This window comes from Echeneis naucrates, chromosome 5 (assembly GCF_900963305.1).
Source record: "Echeneis naucrates chromosome 5, fEcheNa1.1, whole genome shotgun sequence".
NCBI classification, from domain to species: Eukaryota; Metazoa; Chordata; class Actinopteri; order Carangiformes; family Echeneidae; genus Echeneis; species Echeneis naucrates.
In genome coordinates, this window is record NC_042515.1 from 5693986 (window position 1) to 5719843 (window position 25858).

At 39.5% G+C, this 25858-nt stretch overlaps 1 protein-coding gene across 2 annotated transcripts in view; it reads left to right on the forward strand.

The window, feature by feature from the left end:
• The window catches only part of phc2b (polyhomeotic homolog 2b (Drosophila)), a 30811-nt gene that overhangs the window by 448 nt on the left and 4505 nt on the right, over positions 1–25858 (forward strand). For both annotated transcript variants that reach the window (XM_029503196.1, XM_029503197.1), the window contains exons 2-10: positions 9176–9509; positions 10985–11146; positions 11278–11355; positions 11710–11871; positions 12867–13001; positions 13319–13613; positions 20182–20492; positions 20938–21184; positions 24811–25022. In XM_029503196.1, coding sequence (XP_029359056.1) covers positions 9234–9509; positions 10985–11146; positions 11278–11355; positions 11710–11871; positions 12867–13001; positions 13319–13613; positions 20182–20492; positions 20938–21184; positions 24811–25022 — 1878 coding nt within the window. In that variant the 5' untranslated portion in view covers positions 9176–9233. The remainder of the gene's footprint in view (positions 1–9175; positions 9510–10984; positions 11147–11277; positions 11356–11709; positions 11872–12866; positions 13002–13318; positions 13614–20181; positions 20493–20937; positions 21185–24810; positions 25023–25858) is intronic.

A 25858-nucleotide genomic window follows, 5' to 3' on the forward strand; every position in this document is an offset into this window, starting at 1 on the left:
ACTATTATTGGAGGAAACGGCTATGAATGAAAAATAAACGCATGAGGATGACGTTCAGAAGAATCGCTCCGATCACAGATCATCTCTTATTCTTATACTCTTAAGCTAAAGTTAGCTTTAAAGAAAAAAAAAAAAGTTGCTTAGGTCATGACCTTTGGCCCAGATGTGGAGACTTTGTGGTGGGTGGGTCACAACGGTGAACGGTCCTAATGGATTTGTTGAGCTGGAATAGTTCAGTCTTGGCCGCCCAGTGACCCCACTGTGGGCAAAATAACAAAAATACCACCACTGTCTGCCACACACACTTCCCTTCAGTGTGTGTGTGTTATGACACAGCCTGAAGCTGTTGGCAATTACTGTGCAGTAGATTATTTTAGTTGTATTTGTCATGAGAAAACGTGCATACACTTTGCTGGTTCCTGCCTCTCAAATGAAAGGATTTGCTATTTTTCTGTCGTATATGACAAAAACTTTTGGGGGGGGGGGGGGGGGGGGGTCTTGATTTAAATTACAGCTATGAGCCAATGAATTTGTTACTCCATTGGAAGACAAGGTTGTCCTTGTAATTTGATGTTTATTATCTTTCAAGGAAGTGGTTAACTTACTTTGAAATAGCCTTAATTTGTAAGTCATTGTCAGGTTATTATTATTTTTTTTTATTTTGCAACAGTTAGATTATAAGAGGATGCAAAATTATGTAATTTCTATGTATGTATGAAACTGCTGAAACATACGGCAAACTATAGCGCAGAATTATTTGTGGACAAAGGTCTTTTGCACAATATTACAATTCATCAAGTTTGATTTGTTTGATTTGTTGGTACAGCTAATTGTTACCAGTCACAAGAGCCTGTCAGCTGGTAGCTGAGCTGGTGTTGTTTTCACCCTCTGAGTCTGTATGTTCTCATGGCAAAATATGCTCTGAAAACACCTACTGCAGCAGGAAGTTCATCAACTAGTCCAGTATCTGGAACAAATAACTTTTCTGAAGGAAACCCTACTTTGGAAAATGTATTTATCACAGACATCTTTGGTATAACCCGTGAGTGTGCAGCACCCTTGTAATAACTTTATATTGCCCTAATATCAGCATGTTGATGGCTGTTGTGGCACAATCTCTAGTTCACAGACTCTTTTTATTATCTATACTTCACACCTTCTCTTGAATTATATGCACTCAAGAAGGTCATTTCAATTCCAGTAATCTTTTTATTTCATCAATAAGAAATATGTAGAAGCCAAGTGAAGTTCAAAGATTTTTCTCAAGGTTGCTGAAATTATTTCAGGGTTTTTTTTGTTGTTTTTTTTTATCATCTTAAAAGAACGTCAACTTGTTATGATAGACTACAGCAACTCCTTTTAAACCAGAGATCACATGGACAGCTGGTCCAATGCTGAAAGTTATTATTCTGTTTATTTGTGGTGCCTTTTATCTGAATGTCATGAAAAGGCTGATTCATTTATGCCATGAAAGACTGAAGGGCGTACATAATTTCTTATTGAATTTTCTCTGGACACAATCATTCACATGTTAGACAGCACCAGCTTTCTATCATCTATACCTCCTTTATATTTACTGGCATCCTGTTTTTATCATTTCTAGTTAATTATGATCAGTGTCAAAGCTGCTTGAAGAATTCACTAAGCAGAAATAGTTAGGTTGATTTTTCTTTGGGGTAGTAGTAGTAGTAATAAAAGACAGGTTGAAAATTACGCTTGATGATGCAGTGACAATTCATCAGGGGCAGCAACCATCAGTGTAAAGTTGTGTTTGTCTCTTTATAGTCTTTAGTCTTCATAGTCTTTAATTATAAAAGTTAAAATCCAGGCCCTGGATATGTGAAGTCAACATCTAGCTGTGCACTGATTAAAAACATGGCAATTATTGAAGTGAGCAGAATTGCTCTTTACTGCATACAGCCTTTGTTGTAACCCACTGACAGTCAGCATGATATATAGAAGCTTGTCGAAGATACACCTGCTAAGAAAATACAAGAAAAGAGCTGTTTGAAAATATTTTTCTCTAACAAATGTGTCACATGCTTAGGTAAATAGGGCTCAATTCCATGCATGAAATAGTCTTGGAAGCAGATTCATTATATCATGACAGTACAGTAAATATGGCCATAAGTATGGCTGCTCATTAATGTGGAATGTGTATAATTACTTATAGTACACTCCCCAATCTGTTTTGATAGTTAAGTCTGGGACCCAGAAGCTTATTTTGATGCCTTGTCAGCCCAATGTTGGAACTGATATAAATTAAAAGTGCTTGTTTCTGATTAAAGCTGTGAAGCACGACATTTCTTTGTGCTGCCGCTCATCTCATACCTGACCTATTTCTTTGACCCTCTTGATGCGATTGACGTCTGAGAGTGATGCCTCAGAGACTGCTTTGATGGAACAGTCAGGATTTAACTGTGCTGCTAATCTGCAAGTTTTACCAGAACAATTTAACTGTGGTATTTATAGATCAGAAGTAGAATCTTTCATTTTATGTGTCAGTCTGCTGCCCTGCTCAATCTGTGTCTGTGCTTTTCCATCATAATTTCCCATGTTTATTTTGAGACTTGTTAACTGTCCAAGCAATTTTTGGAATCCATGGAACAGTTTGCACCTAGATAGTTTGGGCATTGCTAAATGAAGCTAAAAAGAAAAAGACCACAGGTCTCCTGGGAGAGTCAAGTTAAAGTGTTTTGTATTTTCACCGCATGAGACTACATGTGCAGGAATGGTACGAACATGCTCAGCTGACCTAACCTGGAAAGCAGCCAGAGTCTCTTTGTGTTGGTCTACTCAGCTGTGGAAGGCAAGGTCCATGTGGGCCTGACGGCTCAATTACAACGAGCCGACCAATCTTGCCTCAGGATCAGAGGGTATCTCTGTATTACCGTGTCTAACAAAGATACTGCCCTGCTTGCTCTGTTTGGACAAGATCCATCGACCATCATCAGCCTCAGGGGGTGACCCCAGCGTCACAGAGGAAGTGCCCCTTTGTACAGCACAGGATGTGGAAGCTGACTTTTACATTTAGAGTCACTAGTAAGACCAGCTCATCCATGAGAAATTAGGAGAAAGAAAGCCATATGTAGTGCTGTCTGGTTTATGGCATCTATCTTACTCTTTAGAAACTGTAGTCTTCTCCTTTGCTATTACTATTTGTGTGGGAGTCACTAACTAAATTGCTGTCTTGTTGTCTACACACTCTGTTCTGACCATTTAATAAAATTTTTTTGACTTCATCTTGATCCCTAATTCAGACTAGTTGAACATAATAAGCGTAGTTGAACATATGCACTTAAATTACTAATAAACAATCAATAAACTTTTATAAAACAAAAAGTCCCATCACAATTTTAAAGGTTATATAGTAATATCTATTTAATCATATAAAACAGAAAAAAGCACTGACTTTTTATCATATTTACCAATACAAATTACTATCCATCAATCAAAACAGTTGTTGAACACTCTGTCCATGAAAATTGATGAGTCTGGCAGGCAGATGGGATATAAATAGTCACTTCCTGCCAAAAAAATAATTGCGAACAGGCTAAGACACAGACAGCCCTAGCTAATAAATATATTTGGTCCCTTAAGTGCTAAAATAACAAGCGTCTACAATTTGTTCTCTAGTATATCTTCTGCCAGAGATGCATTGTTTTGTTTTCAGACTTTCTCATATTACTTGAAAATATTTCAACTTTATATTCATTATTTATCATAATAAATATGAAGTTATATTTTCAAGTCAAGCTTTTAGTGCATGTGCTGAAAAAGTCTTTGATGTACAAATCTAATAGGCAGCCTCATATGGTTCCTAGATTATTTATTTTGATTCGGCTCCCCAGTAGAGCTCGTTATGCATCAGTGTACTTAAAATTGATAATGAGCTGAATGCCCTTTGGAAAAAAAAAAGGGGGTAGGGTTTGTTTTAAAGCCCCTTGCTGGGAGAAGGGGATTTATTTAGCCACAACCACTTGCACCTCATTTCGCAGCAAATATTCTTCAAGCAGTTTGGGGTCCTGAGCTGTCAGGTCCATCATCAAGCACCTCATGTCAAGCTGAGTCACAGCATCCTTTTACCATCTTATTTTGACCCCCCCCCACCCGGTTTTCTCCATGGTGCTGTTAGCCAAGTGTGAGACTCAAGGCTTGTGTGTCTGGCTGCACCGCCAGCTAATCTATATGCTAATGAGAAGATAATAATCAATGAGGTTCGCGCATGGTTGGCCCCAATCAATACCGCATTGCACCAGCAAATTACTCAAATGGCTACATTTCATATGGCCAGACAGTTGGATGGTGTGTAAATGTGGTGGACCATACCATAAGTATGCTATTATCCTCTGGTTTTATCTACCCTATTCCACATAAATGAGTTCTGTCATCATTAAGGTTTGAATACAACTGTAAAGCTATCCTATTTCACTTTTAGAAAAGGTTGTGCAATCTCCTACTTTTGTTTTTTATTTCATTTCCATATCTGCTATAAGAAGGTGGTTTCTTGCTTTCCTGCTGTGATTTGGCTGCTATCGCACTAATAGGCTTAGATTTATATAATTAGAGCTTTAATGGTGCAGTTGTAGCAGCTTAAGGTTAAATTTTGTTGAAGATTTAGTCTACCATTACATCATGACAGGCAGTTACTTGGTAATGGCCATCTTGGGGGATAACAATTTCCTTTTTCTTTTCTTTTGCTCTCTAGCCTTAGAGTCAGTTATGTTACAAAATTGAGGCTGATTACAGGCCTGCTAGTGAGATAATGGTTTGGATATTCAGTCTGGCCAAAAGTCACTGCTCTTGTCCTTAGCAGACCAATACTTTATAAAGTTGGTGTGCTCAGCTGTGGAAATGGAGGTTTGTAGAGTTTGTAGGTTGTTTTTAGATGGGTTGAAACCTGCAGTCTTCAAATTTAAGGTACTTAAACGAAAATGACACCTTGAGTTTTCAGTTGTTCAGACCAAGACTAAGCAAAATCAAGGCCGTCTTTGCCCTGTCATTTTAATTAAATATCTCATTACCTTGGAATTGTAGCTTTTCAAAAATTAATTGAGGTGACAGTAACGGCCTACTTTATGTTAGAGGGTCAATGTATCCTTCAAAATAATAATAATAAAAAAAAAAAATCAGTATTCAGGCAGCAGCAGAGGGGGAGGGGAGAGACGGAGTAAAATCATTACCATCATCTTCATTAGAGAGGATCTTGTTGTCCAATCAGCATGCTGCACTGCACAGGGAATCCATAGGCACCCCGTTGGCTGTCGCTAGGATACCACATAATCAGGAGGCAGGCCGCGGCCTGGTTGGTGGAGAGGGATGTTGATGCTGGGACGACGAGCTTGCTGTGTGTTGGGGGTAGACAAGAGGGGCTGGGGGTTTAGATACAGCACAGAAACGCAGTTGCACACACTCAGTCATTCACTCAGTCAGCCAACCAGCCAGCCACTCAGTTAGGCAGACAAAGAAGACCAATATCCTGCAGGAGGACAAGCACGCTCCCGGGGGATGGGGCATCATACCCCTGCATCGCGTTGGGGGGGTCGGAGGAGGTAGGAAAACTAGGGTTGGGGGGCTTTGTTTCAGCAGCAATGTAGCATCCACATACACACAGGCATGCATTTTTCTGCGGCTCTCCTGGCTATTAAAGCTATTATCACACACGTCAATCGATTTTTTTTTTTTTTTTTTTTTTTGCAGCTTACAAATGTATTCTCATGTTTTGTTTTGTTTTGTTTTGTTTTTTTTATGGGGGTCATCGGAGTTCTCCTATATGTGGACTTAAGGATGGAAACTGATGGAGGCGCCTGCACTTCCTAACTGTGACTTAAGCCCTGAAGAGACAGCCAGTCTGTCTGACAGACTCTTAACAGCTCTCATCTTCCTGTAGGCTATGCATAAAACTCAAAGACAAATCTGCCAGTCGGTTCTTCCAGTCTTGTAATGCTTGTACGAGTAGATCAGTGTCTCCACTTCAGAAGGGGTCAAAGAGTTGAAAATTGTGTTGTTATGGTGTTGATTGTTACTTTGCAATACATTGCAGGGTTCCTGTGCTCATCTGATGGGCTGACAAACACATGGTTGTCATGGGTATCAGTTTTTTTCTGAAATCAACTGAATGTCTAATTGTAGTTGTCGATGTGGATGTGAGGTGAAGGACTTTGTGTTGGTGTGTGCGTGTGTGCATGTGTTTGGGGGGGCTCTCCATCGTAACCCCTTTACTGATGGATGGGTGACTCCTCTCAGAGAGACAGGAGCTGAAGGCATCATTACCAGAGGGGATTCCATGCTGTCTCACACAAGGAGGCAATGGGATGCAGACTCTGGGATGTAGGCTAATGACTGCATAAAGGCAGGCAGGCTTTGGCAGCAGTGGTGCTTTGTTTACAACCGTGAACCCACTCAGCTTGACTGGATTTCAGCTTTTTCTGGGACACGAGTACTGCATTTATGAAATTTTAAATGAAATCATAGTCCTCTGTTTTACTTTTATTTGTATGACTTATTTAGAAAGTACATTCTGACAATTGACAAATGACATTTTGACAATCTTTATCATTTTTCAGTTTGGGATTTTTTTGCCCTACATTTTTTTTCTTTGCCTGAGGTGGGATTCTCATTTAGATGTGTTTGTTTAAAATTCTGATATTGATATATTGATGCTTAATGTCTAACAGGGGTGGTTTCTGCTGTTAAGTTTTATAGCATATGCAGTTCTGCAAACCCAAATCCCATCTTTTTCTCATTCAGTGAATCATTTATTTACTCAAGAACAATTTATGGCTTTTGCCACTTTAAGGAATAGCATATGGTTTAGTAAGATTATTTTGTTTCCAATTCTGCTTTTTAGAGCAAGTAGGCTATAGAGCAGAGCTTTGGCCCCTAATCCACTCAAAAGAATAATGAGGAGGAGGAGGAAATAGCTCACAATTTGCGGGATGGCAGCAGCATTGCTCCTTATTTAATTACTTCCATTACACCCTTGCCTTACTTCTGCCCATTTTAAATCCTTAGCATGCTCACCCAACCTCAGCTCCACACATGCACCCTGCAGCTGCCCCCCCCACAATCACTTAATGTGTACACCTCTAACCTCAAGACTAGAAATTCCATGCTCCCTGTTTGGGCCTTTTCTTTTCAGCCCTGTTAAATCAGCTGTCATGAAGCTTGAATCCCCCTTTTCAAACACAGACATCAAGCCCACTCCCTCCATCATTTTTGCTGCTGCTTCTTCTTATACTTTTTTCCAATCTGAGCTTAGCTTCATCAAAGGCTTCTGAATTTTCTTCATATCCCTTTAACAACTTAATCGTAGCTTGTCTGCCTTCACTTTCTTTTACTTCACATTGTGCTAACCTGCATCTTATCTGCTTGGAGAGCTCTGGAGCCTTTTGTCGTTTGCTAATGGATAGCAGAGCACCAGGGGACCAACCCTTTAAAAAGGCTCTTTAGTAAGAGGCCTAAATCATGTGGGGTTTTTTTTAATGATGGATACAGACATCTGAGATGGTGTCATAAATGGTCGTAAATAATTTTGTTTTGACACTGTGTTTTTGTATAGACTGGTTGTTGTTAAAAAAGGAGCCAGAACAGTAATCAAAACAATTTGAGCAATAAGGGCCTGCATTCATTAAAGATGATGATGTGTTTGGCTCAGGGCTTTTTTTTTTTTTTTTTAGGGTAGTTTTCCATCATCTTCTCGAACACCCTCTGCTTGTCATTCCAATTAGCTTTAGCCAAATATACATATCTTTTGTTTCGTTAAATGCTCCAGTGTGTTGAATGTCATTCATCATGACCACAAATGTTAGATAGCTTAACTTACTTTTTGGTAAATACACCACATTTCATTAGAGACTCAAACTTCTTGTTCTAATTTTTTTGCGTGCTTCTCTAACCAACTTCACTCTCCATGGCCTCGCTTTTGGATTCCGAGTTTGTGTCTATAAACCTGGAGGACTGAAAGACTTGTTTATTTGGATGTAGTGTTTCTGTTATGTTCTTGGCGTGAAAATATACAGAATTGAGAGTCATCATTAATTTCTCAGTTGGCGCTCAGGTGCTGCGAGAGGTTTGTGCTGCAGCTCTTTACCTTGCTCTAGTCTTTACAGTTTTGTTGTTGCCTGCAGTCAGATGGCATATGCAGGGAAGAGAGGTGACTGTTGTGGTAAGGCAGATGTGTTTTCCTAGTATTGTGTTTCGACAGAAGTAAATTCTAATTTTGGCTGTCACAGATGTATCAATGTATTGAAAAAACTGCAGATAAATGGTAAATATTCACCTGTGTTTCAAGGCTTGAACTGAAATAATGCTTTTAATAAATTGATGTCCGACAAAAATAATGGAAAGTAATACAGTGTTTGAGGATACCCTTGAACAGGATTCACCGTAAACATTTAAGTCAGAAAACTGTGTGCTTTACAGTTGAATCTTCAGTTGTTACTTTATTCACAGTTTCTTTTGTTAATGGGAAAAATCCTGAAAACAAGAATCAAATTTTAAATTAAATAAAACTCACTTCAATCAAAATACTAAATTTATTAATCTTGTCTATGATGTGTAAGAAAGCTGTTTAAACATGGTAGTATGGTCTTTTAGTGTCTTGGAACCTAACAAACAAATCAAAACTGAAGTATAATCAGGTAATTCTTAAGATTGGTGAATGTTGAATTGCGAATTTTATCATTCTCTCATTCGATTACCCTACAAAATTGTTCAATCATAAAAATCAACAGATGGATTTTATTTCCATATCCAAATGTATCCAAACATTTTCCTTGGTCTTATCACAGCTGTGCTTACAAGTTTAAATAAACCTTGGATGATGTCTTTAGTTATAGAAAACACTGGCAGGACAGAGCATGATGGAAAATTATTATTTTGTCAAACACTTAGTCACACATACTAATTTCTACTGCCAACATCATATGTTTTTGTTTTTGTTTTTTTTTTAATCAGATGTAGTTATTTTCCTCATTGACATTTGATGTGTGCCTATGTTTGGTGATGTCACATCTTGAGGTTGAGTAGTTTAGTGACTGCAATGCAGAGTAGTTTTCACTTCAGTTTTTTTTTTTTTGTTGGGGGGAGGGAGGTGGAGCCTAACACAATTTTTTGGGTTTGGGAGTAAAACAGTTAAATAGCTTGCCCCTTTCTCTGTTTTTCTCTCTTCCAGGCACAGGAGAGCCATTCAGAAGAGCCGGGGGTCAAAGGTGAGAAGAGCAGAGGGCACCATGGAGAGTGAGCCAGGGGCCCCTGCCTCCACGGCCAGCAGCACCGGGACCACCACCTCCACTACAAGCTCCTCTAGCACCATAGCTGCCAGCAGTAGTAGTACCTCTAACACTACTGCTACTACTTCTACCACTCCCACCAGCAGTAGTAATGGTAGTAGCAGCAGCAGTAGTAATAACACTATCAGCGGCTCTAGTAGTACGACTACAACAGGACGGCAGACAGTGCCTCAAATATCTGTTTACAGTGGGATTCCTGACCGGCAAACAGTGCAAGTGAGTTTCTTGGCCTTTATTAAGAATTGTTGACAGCTTGATATTAAATTGTGATATTGTTTGCAATTTGCAGTCCACACACACACACACACACACACACACACACACACACACATACAAATACAAATGCGAATTTAATAGCGCACTTCGCTCTGTTCTGCTGCCCTCTGTTGGTGTACAATAGGCCACGTTAAGGCCTCTGGTGGATTCGTAAAGCAGTGTTTGGTTTATTCCGTGTTTGCATCAAGCAAAAGAAATAGAAGGTATTTTTCTTCTAATCAATGTACAGATGAAGTAAAATTAAATAAATAGTAATTTCACTGGCTCTTTCCAATTTTAAGGACATAGTTCTTTAGGCCTTTAAGTACTCTTGACCTTTTGACCCTGGGATAAGCCTCTACACAGCCTTACTCTGCTTGAAAAAGCTCCAGTCAACTTTTAGTGCTAATGCTTTGACAGAAGGGTTTTTCTTGCATTTAGCCTCCTTTTGTTATATTCAACATGCTGATAGTTAAAAGGCAAACACTATAGTTACCAAAACACGCTCTGAGTTTAACGGACTGCTGGTCATTTCTGGTCAGTGAGAACTGAATGCATATATGTGTTGCATCTTTAATAACATTAACCCTCATTCCAAGAGGGGTGGGTTCAGATGGTGTACTGACACCATGGACCACAGGTCAAGAGCCTTTCTGGTTACTTGGAAACCAGGCAGGGAAACTTGAATGAGTAAGTGAATGGACAATTGAATTATTTCCAAAGGAAGTTCAATTTTGTAACAGTTTTATAATTAGGTCAATGTTGTGTGTGTCTTTTATGTAGGCATTTTAGGATCTCAGAATAATTGTGTGTCCTTCTTTCTCTGACAACGTGTATATTCCATGATCTGAGCTACCATATATGACAGTATGACACATACTGATCTGATAGAATTTGTTTCAACTATGATTTGTGATTATTTTTTGACACAAAATTATAAAATTATGCCTGCAACCAATAACAGTTATTACTTGCAGACTATTAATACAATATGCACCACTACTGTCATTAATATGTGCAAAATCAGAAGACAGTGTCTAATGTCCATGATGTATTCTAGGGTGATTTATTCAAGTCCAATGGGACATTTTTTTTTTTTCCAACTCAACCATTTTCAGTTTTCATGTGAAAAAGTACCAGCTTGCTCTTTTTTTTGTTTTGTTTTGTTTTTTAAATGCCATATTTCTTTGCTGATTAATTCTGTCAGCTCAAAATAAAACTGAGTAATCGAATTAAACCACTATATAACACAGAAACAATATTAATGTTGGCAGTAGTGCACTAAGCATGCACATGTATCTGAATATGACTCTTTGGTTTTCTGATTTTACACCCTGGTCCGTTTTTTTAATTATTATTTATGCAAGCTCTGTTTCTGTGCAGAGTGCATTACTGAGCTGTATTTGTTTGTCTGTCATGTCTGCATTTATATTCAGGTGTTCCAGCAGGCTCTACACCGACAACCTAATACAGCAGCACAATACCTGCAGCAGATGTATGCTGCTCAGCAGCAGCATCTGATGTTACAAACTGCAGCCCTCCAGCAGCAGCACAGCCTCAGCACCGCTCAGCTCCAGAGCCTGGCTGCTGTACAGCAGGTCAGGAAACGGTCACGAAAGAATGATTCTCATTGTGTAGAGATGATCATGGCAGTTAATGCTGTCCTGCTGTAAGACCTGTTTCAGAAATTGGTAGATCTTTCCTGCCTCTCATTCTTGTTTTGTACCAGGCCAGTATTGCAGCTGGGCGTCAAAGCTCTTCACAGAATGGCACTTCATCTCAGCAAACAGGATCTACTCAGGCTACGGTAAATGCAGTTTTGAGTGTTGGGCATGTCTTCTAAATGGCTCATAAGTTAAAGTTATCTTCACCCATTAGATTACTGGGGAGCTGAGTTCATTTTAAGCTTGGGAAAACTGGTGTCATCACTCTCCAGTTTGCATGCTGTTCCTTTTTTTTACACAATAAAAGATTGAAATGCCTTTTGGTAATATATTGCTAAAATGTTTAATATATTGTGAAGTTTATGTATTTCTGTGTTGTTTTAAAGAAAGAAACTGATGCATTGATATTCATACATGTAACAGTGACTCTATCCTTCTCTGGTGTCAATGGAGGTATAGAGGTGTGTAACCCAATAAGGCCATCTTCTCCTCCATAGATCAACCTGACCACCTCCCCAGCAGCAGCTCAGCTAATCAGCCGGGCTCAGAGCATTAGTTCCACCCCCACCAGTATTTCTCAGCAGGCTGTTCTGCTGGGAAGCCCATCCAGCCCCACTCTCACGGCCAGCCAGGCACAGATGTACCTGCGTGCACAGATGGTGAGACTGCAGTGACAAGGAGTATAGCCACTGGCACGCTTACATTAGTGTGCATATATGCATAAACACTAGCACGCACACACTGCTTGAATAAAAGGGTACACTCCTGCTTAGATATTTTCCTCTGTAAACCAAGTGTGTGACATGCATGCATGTATATTCTGCCATAGCAATGGGTTTGCTTTATTGCCATCTTCTTAGCTGAGTATGTGGTCAGGATAATCTGTCCAGCCCCAGAGGGCTCATTACAAATACAGAGGGGAATGCTTTAAATATGCATGGATGCTCAGAAAACATTTCTCTTAGGTCACAGGTGTTCTTTCGGCTGTAAGTTAAGATCCAGTTGTTTTTAGAGTGTTGCTAAAGGAATAGAAACTCATTGTTCCGCTTTGTCGCAGCTGTGAGTAATGTGTTGGCTTCAATTTGCCGTCAGTTGCACAGCTGGCAAAGAGGCTGTTCCTGCCACTTCCTTATGACAAAGCAAACAGAGACCTCAGATGTGTTTGATTTTACTGGCTGGTAGAAAAATGAACTTGTCATTGCCATGGCTTTTATTTATGCTGCAGTCTTTTGGTGTTAAATTATTGTGGCACAGATCACTGTGATCACACACGGTGATTTTCATGTCCTCTTCATAGATTTTTTTCCCCTAAATTCACTGGCTGGCTGTTCAAAGTGTGGAAGTTCTGAGCATTATATATGTGTGTATCATCAGAATATTTTCAAAACCATATATATATAATGTACATGGCCGAGTAGAATTTCCAAAATGTCAGAAGCAACATTGGAATGCTTCAGAGATGCATTATGTTGTATTTATTTCATCCCTTTCTTCTTTTTCTTTGCCTAATACTTGTTCCTTTGCTTTTTTTTCTCCACCTCATTGACCTCTCAGTATAAACTATAATAAAGATCAACCTAAAGCTATAAATTAGCTTATAAGTATCCAATCCAAAAAGCATTTTGATGTTCATCCAGTGTGCAATGTTTTCCAGGCCCAGCAGAGCAACCTGGTGCAGGTTGCGAGGAGTCTTGGCCGGGCCGTTCCTCTGTCACCTCAGCTTATCTTCACACCAACAGCCACAGTGGCGGCTGTCCAGTCAGAGAGCTCCACACAGGCCTCTTCACAGGTAGGTTCACTGGGAGTTATTTTAACTGCAAATCTAATACTAATACTAAAACTATTAATCACACTCTTTAATCTGGAACAACTAGGACTCAGTCCCAAGTTGTAGATGTGAATTTAAACGTTTGAGACAAGGTAGTGTTTCATCGTAATATAAGTCTTCACTCATCTAGCTGACGAATAATACGTTTTGCACTTGGATATATATTAACAGCATTATCCTCATTTGGCTTCATTGACTAATTATTGAAAGCATTTTCAACAGACAAACATAAGATAAATTCATTAAATCCACTGAATGTATTACTTTATTCTTTTCAGAATCAGGTCCAGAATCTGGCCATTCGTGGCCAGCAGGGGGCAACAGCGTCTTCCTCACAAACTCAGACTCTACAGGCCCTCAGCCTAAAGCAGAACCCTGTGCCCATTCAGCCCACCTCATTGATCAAGAATCCTAGTCCAGGGACCCAAGCTGCCACGGGAGGGAAGAGCAACTCCTCTGACAGTCCATCTGATGTAGGGAAGAAGGGAGATGGTGCAGCAGTCACAGAAGTCCGAGCTATAAATATGAGCCGCAATGTTACGGCTGTTAGTGCTCAGCCACTGATTGCCCCAGGTAAGTGAACCTTTTAATCCCGATGCTTTGAAAAGTTCAAATAATAAACTATAAAATGTTCAAGTGGAAAAATAATAGAATGCATATGTCTGGTCTAAACCATGAATCTGGACCTGTGAACATCACAGGATGCATTTTCGTTAACTTCTTTGACAGCTCTACCATTATTTGTCTAGTAGATCCAGAAGGAGCATTTTTTCTCTCATAGCCAAGATGGCTTTGCTTGTTAGGGGTGCTCTAATAGCAGAAGATCTGTGAGTGCTCTGCCCATCCTGGCACTGTTGCCTTCGTACCTTCTAAAAACAAGAGCTGATATTTTGTCCTGACTTTCAAATGTTTGTGGTTGATGTCTGTCCATCCTTGGTTTTAGAGGGATTATAACACTATAACATTATAATAATAACATTAATACATTAATAATAACATTATAACACAGTTTTTACTGCATTTAATGTGATTATTTGTCAACTTGTCTCTCCTGCACTTTGGTACCTGTATGTGGAGAGGGGTTAGGACACACACTGTGAAACATAATGCAGAGCAGTGGAGAGAAACGTGTCCGTAAATGATAGCAAACAGCAGGAGAGTCTCTCACTGTGAGCTAAAATGAAACAAATGCACTTAAAGTGGGTAAGCACCCCCCTTTGGTTTTGCTTGGGGCAGTGTCAGGGGCTAGGAGATGGTAGAGGAGACACTGAAAAGAGTCCTCTCCTTAGTTGAGTAGGATTAGATGAGAAAAAGCTTTTTACATGTAACACTTTTTTTATTATTATTATTATTATTATTATTATTATTATTAGTTTTATTACAGTTGTTAGTGTGACATTTCAGGGCCTGCATCACAATGACTCTTCACACAATGAAGGATCTGAAACCAAAGATGGTGTCTTGGGATATGTGTGGGACAGTGCAGCTGCTTTGCGAGCTAAAAGCTATGAAAGACACAATACCACGAAGGAGTATTTTTAAACCACTTAATGAATAAATGGAAGTCCGCAGCTGTTTTTTTTTTTTTTGTTTTTTTTTGTGTTGTTTTACTTTTTGATAATGAATCGTTGTGAATACGCCAGCAATACACCATGATTAGGTCCAGATAAGTCTATCATCCACCACATCTTCTAGAGGGCCCTGATAAGAGACTTTGTTTTCCAAAATAGTTTCTGGTGTAAAATTTGCATATACATATAATGTGTGGGGCCTTCATCAGCTGAGAGAAATAGCTGTATTAATTTAAACCTAATATACACTGCTGTACACAGTTTTAATGCATGCTGTTGTTGTCTGCCTACTTAAATGTGCGTGTGTGTGTATTTTAGAGTATTTGTCTGGGAGGGGAGGATTATCTGAATGAGTTGGCACACAACTATGTCCTTCTTTGTTGCAGTAATGGATTCACATAAAATGAAAGCGAGTATGGAAGCTGAAAGTCTGGCTGAATGATGTCTGAAAAAATTATCATGAGTTGCCATAGCAGCGGGCCATGAGGGTCCGGTGTGCACATGAGATGAGATGTTGTGGAGTTTGTGCACTGTGGATCAGAAACAGGAGAGGCATCGTGGCCCGCTGATAGGGTTCAGATTAGGATAAAAAGCTTCATCCTTACTGTGACTGGGTCATTGTGCACTTCGATTTCTGGGTTAAAATCATTGATAATGCCACAGTCTCTTGCTAATCTAATGTTTCACCAGATACAGTTGTAATTAACGTTTAGTGCTCTGTTCTAGCTAATTGAAGGGACAAACCAGTAATTTAGCCACAGGAAAACAGAGAGAGCGGTGGTTGCTGTGTGGTAAATGCACACTGTGTCTATAAACTTGGCTTTAATGTGTACATACAATATAAAAGACTTATTAGTCAGTTAATTACATTGAAAAAAAAAGGAATTACTCATAGTTGTGACATTTCAAACACAGCTAATTACTGCAAAGAAGTACATTGAGTTACTTCATTAGCTTACCATATTACTTTGCCTTCCATCTGAAATTGGTGGTACTGTATTTGCATTTATTGCTGTGAACTTTGAGCAAAGCCAACACTTCTGGCATAAAAAGTCAAAATATTGTCTGCATCTCTTTAAGATGCTACATTTATCTCCTAATTGGCTTATGTTTATGCATTACATCCATAATTATATATTTATATATACTACCAGTCAAAAGTTTGAACACACTTTCCTGTTCATTTGAATGAGAAAGTGTGTCCTCTGTTGTCACAAATATCGTTTCTATTTATGACAATACACTAAGTAAAATTTTAGGTACTTGTTCTTGAGTACCTTCCTTGTAAGCCGCTTTATACTTTGTTTATATTTGTTATGCCACTATATTTGTTTGACAGCTCAGTTACAAAGAGTTACAAAGTTACAGAAGACCCTAACCCTAGAAAAACATATGATTAATACCCAACAATAGATTAAGAAGTTAAAATACACTCCACTTTGACCAGCTACAACATTTAAATGCTGCATGATGTATCTGTTAAAATCATCTGACAATTCACTGAAAAAAACAGCAAATATGGAGGTGTTGTTATGCTTGCTATTTTTGGTCATAATTTTTCATCCAGCAATCCAAAAAAATAACTGATTGTTTTGGAGCAGTCCTTCTCTTAGTCAATGTCACAAACATTAAGAGTTGGTCACTTTCCTGGAATAGGAACGGGTCTGGAAACTAATGTGAGACTGGCCGGCTCGTTGCAGTAAGTGTTTAATTGGCTCCAGTTGGCAGGGACGAGCAACCTTATTATAAAAACCACAGCAGGGAACCCCCAAAAGTGCCATGAACATAGATTAAAGAAACAAGTCTGCACATGATGCCTGTCTCTTCACAGTGACATGTAGCTGCTAGCAAGAGTACAAATCGCCAATGTCACGTGAATATGATTACAAAAAAGCCTGGAAAGACAAAAGACTAAATTGCTAAAGTAACTGTTTAAACTTCAAATAAAATATTCTTAGTGTACAAATAAATTATTCTGCTCTGTTTATTTTAAGCATCTGGTCTGTTAGTTTAGACAAAGAATTGAAAGAGTCAGGGTATACCTATGTTGTGCATACACTGTACCATTACCATACCACTGCTTGATTAATTAACTTCATCACTTATTAACTCCTTTTTTTTTTTTTTATTCACTCTTGACAGACTGAGACCTCCTTCAGTTACCTTTATAGTATAAAAGGCCTGCCATCTTATTTTCTTACCATAATTTAACTTGTGTTCTACTCAGTATTTGATAAAGTATCTGGTTTTGAATTATAGTGAAGTGAGGAAAGATAGTGTAAGTACTGCTGTCGCTCTGTTGTTTTAGGTTGGAATGTGTTTCAGGAAAGTAAGCCAAAGCGGCAGCCAATCAAAATGTGGAAACTCAGGGATTTTCCAGGCCCTCACGCTACAACCTCATCAGCAACGTATACTGTCCTCAACCTCACGACGTTGCCCAACTATGCTCAGAGTTAATTATGTGCACATGATAAAGGAAGTGGACGCCAGATCGACATACTGAGGATGGTATGAATTTGTGTGTGTATGTATTTGTGTGTAGGCGTAGAGGCCTGAGTCATTCCAGTCCTTAGACCTTGAGGGGGAATAGCAGTTGCATAAATTCCCCCGTCTTCCTCTTCTTCCAAGACTTCTCTCTGTTCCTCATTAAGACCTTGAGAAAGTTGTCAGGATACATGGGAAGGCTGGTTGTATCCGGTGTGCACTGATTCAGGAATCCCCCCTCCTCTGCTCAGACTGGCTCTGCAGTTCTCAAGCTACCTTGAAATTTGATTTGTCTTTGAACTTTCAACTGCTTTTTTACTCTTTTAATTGCTTTTATTTGGCATGTTCTTATAGTTTACTTAGTGTTGATTTTGTTTGTTTTTATGTCTGTGTAAAGCACTTTGGTAATCTAGGTTGTTCTTTTAAATGTGCTCATTAAGCAAAATTGGATTGGATTGCAGGAGTCTGTAATGCAGTTAGAAAAAGGTTATTTTTTGCATTTTGCCTGTTTAGACACATTTTTAAATATAGTTTTTCATATTTTACTGGCACATTGGAAGAAAAACACATTGTTACTATTTAGCATAAAACCCCTGACTCAATGTCCTCTTCCAAGCTTTTTCAAGAGCTCTCAGTCATATTGAATGATTTAATCAAAGGATGGAGTTAGATTTGGTGTTTTAGAGATTCATCTTTTGAGGTGTGAGTTCAGTAGTCTATTTCAGAACCTCTGGTCTTCCTGCTTTTTATGGCTGCACCAGACAGTCATGGGTCAAAAATGGTTTTCTTTCTGCTCCATACTTCTGACTCCAATATTTTAAAATGTCTTGAGGGAATTTCTTCAAATTGAGTGAATGTTCACCCATGTAAAAAAAAAAGGTCAAGGTCATTGCGACCTCAATGAACACAGTTTCAGCTAAAACTCAAGAGTTCAAATTGTAACTGACACATCAACACATTTTAAAATGAAGTATATAAGTATATAAACTTATATAAACTTCACTGTGACATCATAATACTCAGCATAAACACTTCTATCCATTAATCAATAATGAACTCAGGACCAGAAGGAAAATTGTGACAGTATTTCCTGCACCCTGACTTCATGATGGTGATATCTGGTATTTTGGGAGGCATCCAGACATCTCTGCAACTAATGAATGAATTTTTTTTTGTGACCAGTAGGTACAACTGCTGATGGGTGCAATTCATCAAAGAGAGAAAGTGTCTGTTAATATTTCTAAGCAAGCGTGATTTATCTTCTTCATGGCTACTGTCTTTGTTTATCATGTTGCTGGCCGTATCCATCCTGCTCTGAACGTTGTAAATTGACTGAGGACCTTCTCTGTCGCCATAGCTAACCAAATTTTCTGTTGGTGTGTTCCACCATGTGAAAAAGAAAACACTTTTCAGCAGATCCTGTAGCATTAAAGGGACTAATGACATGCAAACTCCGCGGGATAGAAATATCTACATTTTCCACAGCAGGGTACAGACTGTGGTTAGTCTCTCACAGGGAAACTTTGAAACCAGATGGAGCCTATCCCACACAAAAAACATCATGAAAAGAACAGGGGGAGAGGGAGGAGGGTGAGGACGATGGGGATTTAAGACAAATGCTGATCTACTTGGCACGTTTCCATGCTTGGATATATTGGGGAGGTTTATTAACATCACCGAACAAATCCCACCGTTCACATGGCTCATATAGCAGAATCTCCTGTATACTACTTCTCTGCAGGGGTAACACATTTCTTGTTTGCGTTTCAGTAGTAAGACTGAGTGTATCAGTTGCTATTGTGTCCTGGGAGAGTTGTGGGAGATAAAGGAGGCATCGGAGAGTCTGGGACCTACTGACTCAACGTTAAGTCAACAAAAGAGTGTCATGGACAGTTGGATCTGCATGTCTGTTCCTGAGGCATTTCTCATATTTGGTTTGCCTCGGGCTACATCCGCTGAACGCTCTCCCACTCACACATGCTCTCACAATACAAGATTGATGTGCTGTGCCTTGGGCTTTGAGGCAAACTATGAGCTCAGGATGTCTTTTTACCCATAACAGCACTGACAGGTGGTGACAGGCCGTTTTGAAACAATTTGTGAGCAGCGTTCAAGCCAAAACTGCAACAGCGGCACCTCTGAAGAAGCTTTTAATGTTACATCCTGTCAATAAGGGGCATACAGGTGAAGGGAATGCTGCAAAACATGCTCAATTATGATGATGTCTACATTTTTCACTCTTTATGAGCTACAATGTCTTGTGGGCACAGTTGGCTATACACATGAAATCAATCATTTTCATGGTTTTTTAGCAAGTCACTCAGCAAAAGTGTTGTATAATAAACGCACCATACTACTTAAACATAAGAGCTGCTTTTACACGTTTAACGATGCTACGGGAAGTGCTTGAAGCGATGCAAGAGCAAGGTCCTTTTTGGGGCTGAAAATGTCTTCCTGGTACATAATTTACACTCAGGTTGTTATGGTTGAAATGCAGGTAGTGGAACATCATGGGACAAAAAACTGCATCAGTTTTTCAGTATAAAATAACTAAAGGAACTCACAATTGTCTGTAGTTCTGTCTTTGAAATGTTCAGGGATGAGCAGAGAGACTGCAGTCACATTGATATAACGAGATTTGCTTACTTTGTAGAACCTGACTTGGAAATAAAATAGCTTGCAAATAGCACACAGCTGAATTTTGGAACAAAGAGGTTTCATAATGGCAGCGTGGCAGCATAGTGGTTAGCACTGTTGCCCAACAACAAGAAGATCACGGGTTCGGTCCTGGGGCCTTTCTGTTCAGAGTTTGGATGTTCTCCCCATGCATGCATGGGTTTCCTCCCACCGTCCAAAGACATCTATGTTTGGGTTAACTGGTGACTTTAAATTGCCTGTAGGTCTGAGTGTGAGTGTGAACAGTTGTCTGTCTCTGTGATGGACTGGCGACCTGTCCAGGGTATACCCCGCCCTCACCCAATGTGAGCAGGGATTGGCTGCAGCTCCCCCCTCATCATGTAAACGAATAAGTGGTAGAAGATGAATGAATGAACGTTTTATAATTTAAATTATTGTTCTCATTCCAGCATACACCCAGATTCAGCCGCACTCTCTGGTACAACAGCACAAGCAGCAGCAGCAGCAGCAATTTGTGGTCCATCAGGGTCAGGGTTCCCAGAAGACTGCGGGCCAGTTGCTGCAGACAGCCTCCATCCAGCCTTCACAGCATCCTGTCCCTGTGCTGCCCAAACCTGCTCCACACCAGCCCTCAACACCCAGCCAGCAGGCCACCATCTTCCACTCGACCATCTCCCCCCATGCCCTCCACTCTTCTCTTGGCCATGCCAAAGCTCAGCCTGTCCAGCTCACTGCCATCAACCTCCAAATACAGCCAGCAGTGAGTAGTTACACACACCAAGATCTAAACAACTGAAAATTTTGAATGACTGAGCTTCTGTAGGGTAAAGTTCAACTTTGAAAACATGTAATATTTGGGACATTTGTCAGCCTGATGGGGGATGGTCCTACTTAACATTATGCTTTTAGGTGTATTTGGTATTTTAAAAGTGGTAACCAACAAAACAAAAACTACAGTTCCAACAACTCCCACAGTATCAATTTCAGATCCAAGACATACATGCTGAGAAGGACTCCTCTGAGTTGGGGATTCCTAGTCTAATATTTTCCCACTGGTGTTGTATTTTCCATTCCCAACGGTTTTCAATTTTTGAGTCATTGACATTAAAAGTACTAACAGTCCCTGATGTGCTTCTTCCTGACTGTCTCTGATGTACTTTCTTACATTTTTTCCCTTTACCTCTTGGCCCTAATGCATTTCTAAGGCTTCTCGGCTGGTTCAGGACAGTAAAGATAAGCCAACATCACTAGTGGTGAGAGAGACGTGCCCAACCCCCTCCACTCAGCAGCAACAACAGCAGAAGCAGCAGCAGCAGCAGCAGCAACCACAACAACAACAACAACAACAACAGCAACAGCAACAACAACAGCCTACACCTTTGCCATCACCACCCCCCAAACCTGTTGAGCAGCCCAAAGTTGATACAGCTACACCAGCAGTTCAGCCACAAGGTAATAATTTTTCATCTGGAAATTACTCTCTGTTGAGCACCAAAAGGCTTTGGTCAATAAACTCTCATACCAATTATCCAGATGAATAAAAAGAGCGGTAGCAGTTTTAAATCTGTTAACTACAACTTTTCACCTTGACAGAAAAATTATAGTTTCACATCTGTTCTACTCTACTTCATTTTGTCAGCTCTCACCATCTTCAGCGGAGGGAACGAAAATCAATGCTGGCATTTGCTTGTATTTCAGCACATACTGTGCCTGCAGCTCATTTAGTTTCACTGTGCCATCTCTCATATTTCTCTGTTGCTGTCTGTGATGGTGTCAATCAAACGTAAAAAAAAATTGAAGTCCTGTACATTAGTGTTTCAAGAAAACAGGAAAACTAAGTACTTGGTACAGTTATGTAACCAGGCTAATGATTACAATTACAAATGGCAGAGGGCACTTTTTGGCACAAAACATTTCATTTGAAGTGTGGTCTGAACAGCAGTGAGCAGGGAACGTCATGGTCATATTTCATCCACACACATTGAGTATATGAGCGTGAGCAAAACGTTAGAAGCGAAGCATGTCTCATCCCAGTAACAACGTCGCAGTACCAACAAAACTTGCAAAAGGTATTACAAATAGAAATCTATTGTACAGGTCTACAGGCTAAAACTATTTTGTGCTTTACTGGAGAGTTAAAAGAAACACAAGAAAAAAAAACATTATCAGGATCAATTTACAGTGTCAAGGTTCATTTCACTATTTATTTTTTCCATGACACTTTCAGACACACGGGTTTTAACACATTACCTGTTGTGACGATGTGAATGATGGTGCTTCATTTCTTGTGTAATACAGCACAGGCCAAAAGTTTGGACACACTTTCCTATTCATTTGAATGAGAATGTGTGTCCAAACCTTTGGCCTGTACTGTACATTAACAAGATAGTTCTTCGGCAGGATTAATGTTACCAAACTTTGGAAAAATATTTTTGATACTGGACACCAAAGCGTTTTTTTAGTAATGAGATGTGGGAAGTCAAGCTTTTATCTGCATGCATAAAAAATATTCAGTCAAAAAGGTTTTGCTGCGTTGCGATGATTTGAATAGAAGTAATAAAGAGACTCTTTATGGGTAGTTTTCTTTGAGATAATCATGCAGCAGCTGTAGGGCGTAAGTTATAAACGTTGACATGGATTCGTTTCTATAGTGACATTTCCTCCAAATGGTTGGAAACTGTTAATGGTGAGTTTTTTTGTAAATTGAACCATTCTATAAGCCCAAATTCCTTTTAATGGCCAATGAGCTTGGGTATGATGTGCTGTAGAGGTGCACACACACACACACACACACACACAATGTCACTAGCTGTGTGAATTGCATGTCACCTTTCTGTTGACTATCCTCTGTTGCGCTGTAATCTTTAGCCTAAAATTTATGGGCAAAAAGTCTTAAATATTATACAAAAACTATATTACAAGGTTTTTCCAAAACCACCCACGAATCCAAATGTTTACTTGTGGAAATGAAAACTGAATTAAACCACCTCAAAATTTGAAATCGGGTGGCACACTGAGCTACAAAATAAATACAGGCAGTGGTTCATTTCAGTCTATAACAGCTGCTGTCAACAAAATAAGCAGTTGTTTCAGTAATATTAACACTTCCTCTGTGCTTGTTAGTTTGGTATTTCTGTTACTGCTGAGGTTAATTAACCTCTTTCTGAATCACGCCCACTTCTTACAAGCTGCAAAAACAAACAAACAAAAAACTGACATCCTCTCTGGCCTAAGGTTTGCACTGGGAGTTGTATAATTATAGGAGAAAATAAAATAAAAATAATTATATAAGACCAGCCACAAGTAAAAGTCTTGAATTGATGACATATGCTTCTTAGTGCAAAATGAGTCTCTAAAATGATGCGCCAGAGCCACAAACAATTAGAAAAATTCACTGAGGTGGCAGTTTATTTAGAACACTTTGCTAAAACTAATCCAGTCCAGTCCAGGAATGAACCCAACCTCACTGGAGATTATAATGTCAGTTTCTATTGAAATATTTTTATGTTAATTCAACTGCATGGTCATTTTGGAGGTGGTGTTCGTGGTACTGTTGAACTGCCCCCTAAATTATACAGAGAAGACTCTGGTATTTAGCCTAGCCTGCCTGATGGATAATGGGAACAGCCTCTCTTTTTCAGGAGAGAGCAGCATAAACACTATTACATCAATTATCTCCTACAATATATATTATAAACTCACAAAACTATTCAACAGCAATGCAAACAACACCACTTTAACTTAAATTTTTTTGCATGACTCTTGTATTTGAATACCTTAGCTTTACCTATATTTCCCGAATGAAACGTCAGATGAGTGAACAAAAAGTATAAAATGTTCTGCTTGTGGTTAAAAACCAGGATAATACAGAACAGAAACTAGTCTGCATGTAGATATAATTATTGAAATATAATTAGAATGAACAGCATGCAATCATAATTGTGAGTAAAATAATTAAAATAATAATAATAATAGATAATTTGGGCTCATCTGAGGTGCCTTAAAGTCCAGCCCTTTGTGCTACGCCCCTGCTCATTATTACGTCTCTTTAACGGAAGCTTTAATTCATTGTCATGCGGAAATAAATGAACTTTTATTCCTGGATCTACGCGAAAGAGACAGAAAATCCAGCTTTGGGTTGAGCAGCTGGAGGAGGCTCCGGGCGGGCAGCGCCGTCTGCGGTGGGAGGAAACCGGGAGGCGGGTCCTGCTGCGGGGCGCTTTAACGGGTCTGAAGCGGCTCTGCAGCCCAAAGTCCGTCAGGCACAAACAACAACAACAACAACAACAACAACAACAGCAACAACAACAGCAGCAGCAGCTCGGACTCCGTTTGTCGTGTGATCGCTGCAGCCGCAAACACAAAACTGAACCGCACATGTTTTGCGTCTGAAGCCGAGCGGAAGTTGGCGCGGTAAGAGAAGTGCAGAGCGCGAGGCGAACCGGGGCTGTTAGGGATTAAACAAAGCATGGCGGCGGCTGGATGTTTACTTTCGCTTTGTTGATACCGAGAGCAGACCTTGTTGTGATGTTGGGACTGATGAAGGGAAGTGTTTGCTGCCCGGAGGTCAAGTCGAAATGTGTCGTCTGTTTTTAGACTTTCAGCTGACTATTGATCTCCTATCAGATTAATCCAAATGAAGCAGCATTGATTTAAGAGTTTCCTTTAAAGTTCATAGACATTTAATCGGGTTTCATTGTAGGGATTGAATTTGTGATTTGAATATTCAGATGACAAAAAAAAAAAAAAAGATTAACTTCCTTCATGTTTTTGGTTTCTAATAGGATTGTTTACTGTGATTAACAACAGCAACTAGTAATGGTTTTATCACTCTGCTGATTGATTAGTGTGAAACAAAGAAAGCACCAAATGTTCATGTTTGAAAAGATGAGACAAAAAAAAAATATTATTACATGGTAAAGAACTCATCATATGTTTGATTTGAGATGTGTAGCAGTTGCTGAATTGATAAGTAGTTTAATTTCATTCAAATTGGAAACAGGATTTCAAGATTTTCACAAAGTGCAGTTCCTTTGTAGTTTATTAACTGAGTGCTACTGTATTTATTTCTTGGTCAGGAGGGGTCTCAACCAAGAGGCAGAGTGCTACACCTGGGACTCCACCCCCAGCCATGACCTCAGGAAATGAGAGCGAGGCGCCCAGCGTGACGGGCAGCACGCCGCAGAACGGGGAGAACAAACCCCCCCAGGCCATCGTGAAGCCCCAGGTCCTCACACATGTTATTGAAGGCTTTGTCATCCAGGAGGGAGCGGAGCCGTTTCCAGTCTGTGTAAGTGCCTGATGTCAGATTTACCAGGAGAGAAAAGTGAAAAACAACCCTCAGCCACCGCACTCTCCAGTGCACATGCCTGCAGGGAGCTGTCAGCTGACATGCACAAGCCCTCTGTTACTACTAATAGTGACACAGTTTGTGTTTGAGTCATTAATTATAGTGAGGATGGCCTATCGAGCTGTGAGAGAATACGGATGGATGGAGATGTATAATGAGCCACATTGTTGTCTTGTGTTTCTCGGAGCATCAAAGCACTGATCTCCCTTAAATATTATGTTATATCTTACATTGATTCTACAGGGTAACAGAGTGCCTGCCTGTTGTTGGCATTCCTATCAACGGCTCTTTATTTGCAGCTAAAATGCAAAAACATTAAACTCATTATTTTGTGAGGGCATTAAATGATTATTGTGAGTTCTAGACTTTGTTCTCACTGCCTCCTACTGGACAGTTGATGTAAATTCTGTCTGTGTCTACATGCATAAGCACAAATAATGCCTCTCATTTCCAGGTCATATTCACTAAGTCACAATAACTTTCAATAAAGGCTTTAAGCCATTAGTTATTGCTGCTGTCTATTTTATGAAATTTCTGAAACATCCCATCTAGACGTCTGCTTGATCCAAATATTGCTTCTTTTTTCCACAATTTCAAATGTTAAAAATGTATTAAAACAGAAAAAATTACAATGCTTCATGTGGAAATAGTTTTGGGGTTATTTAGCCGTATAAATCCCTCAGAATATAGTAAAAACAACAGACTAAGACTAATGATGACTGAAAGTGTTTTAAAACCATATCATTAACACATTGCAGCTACAGGGGGACATTACT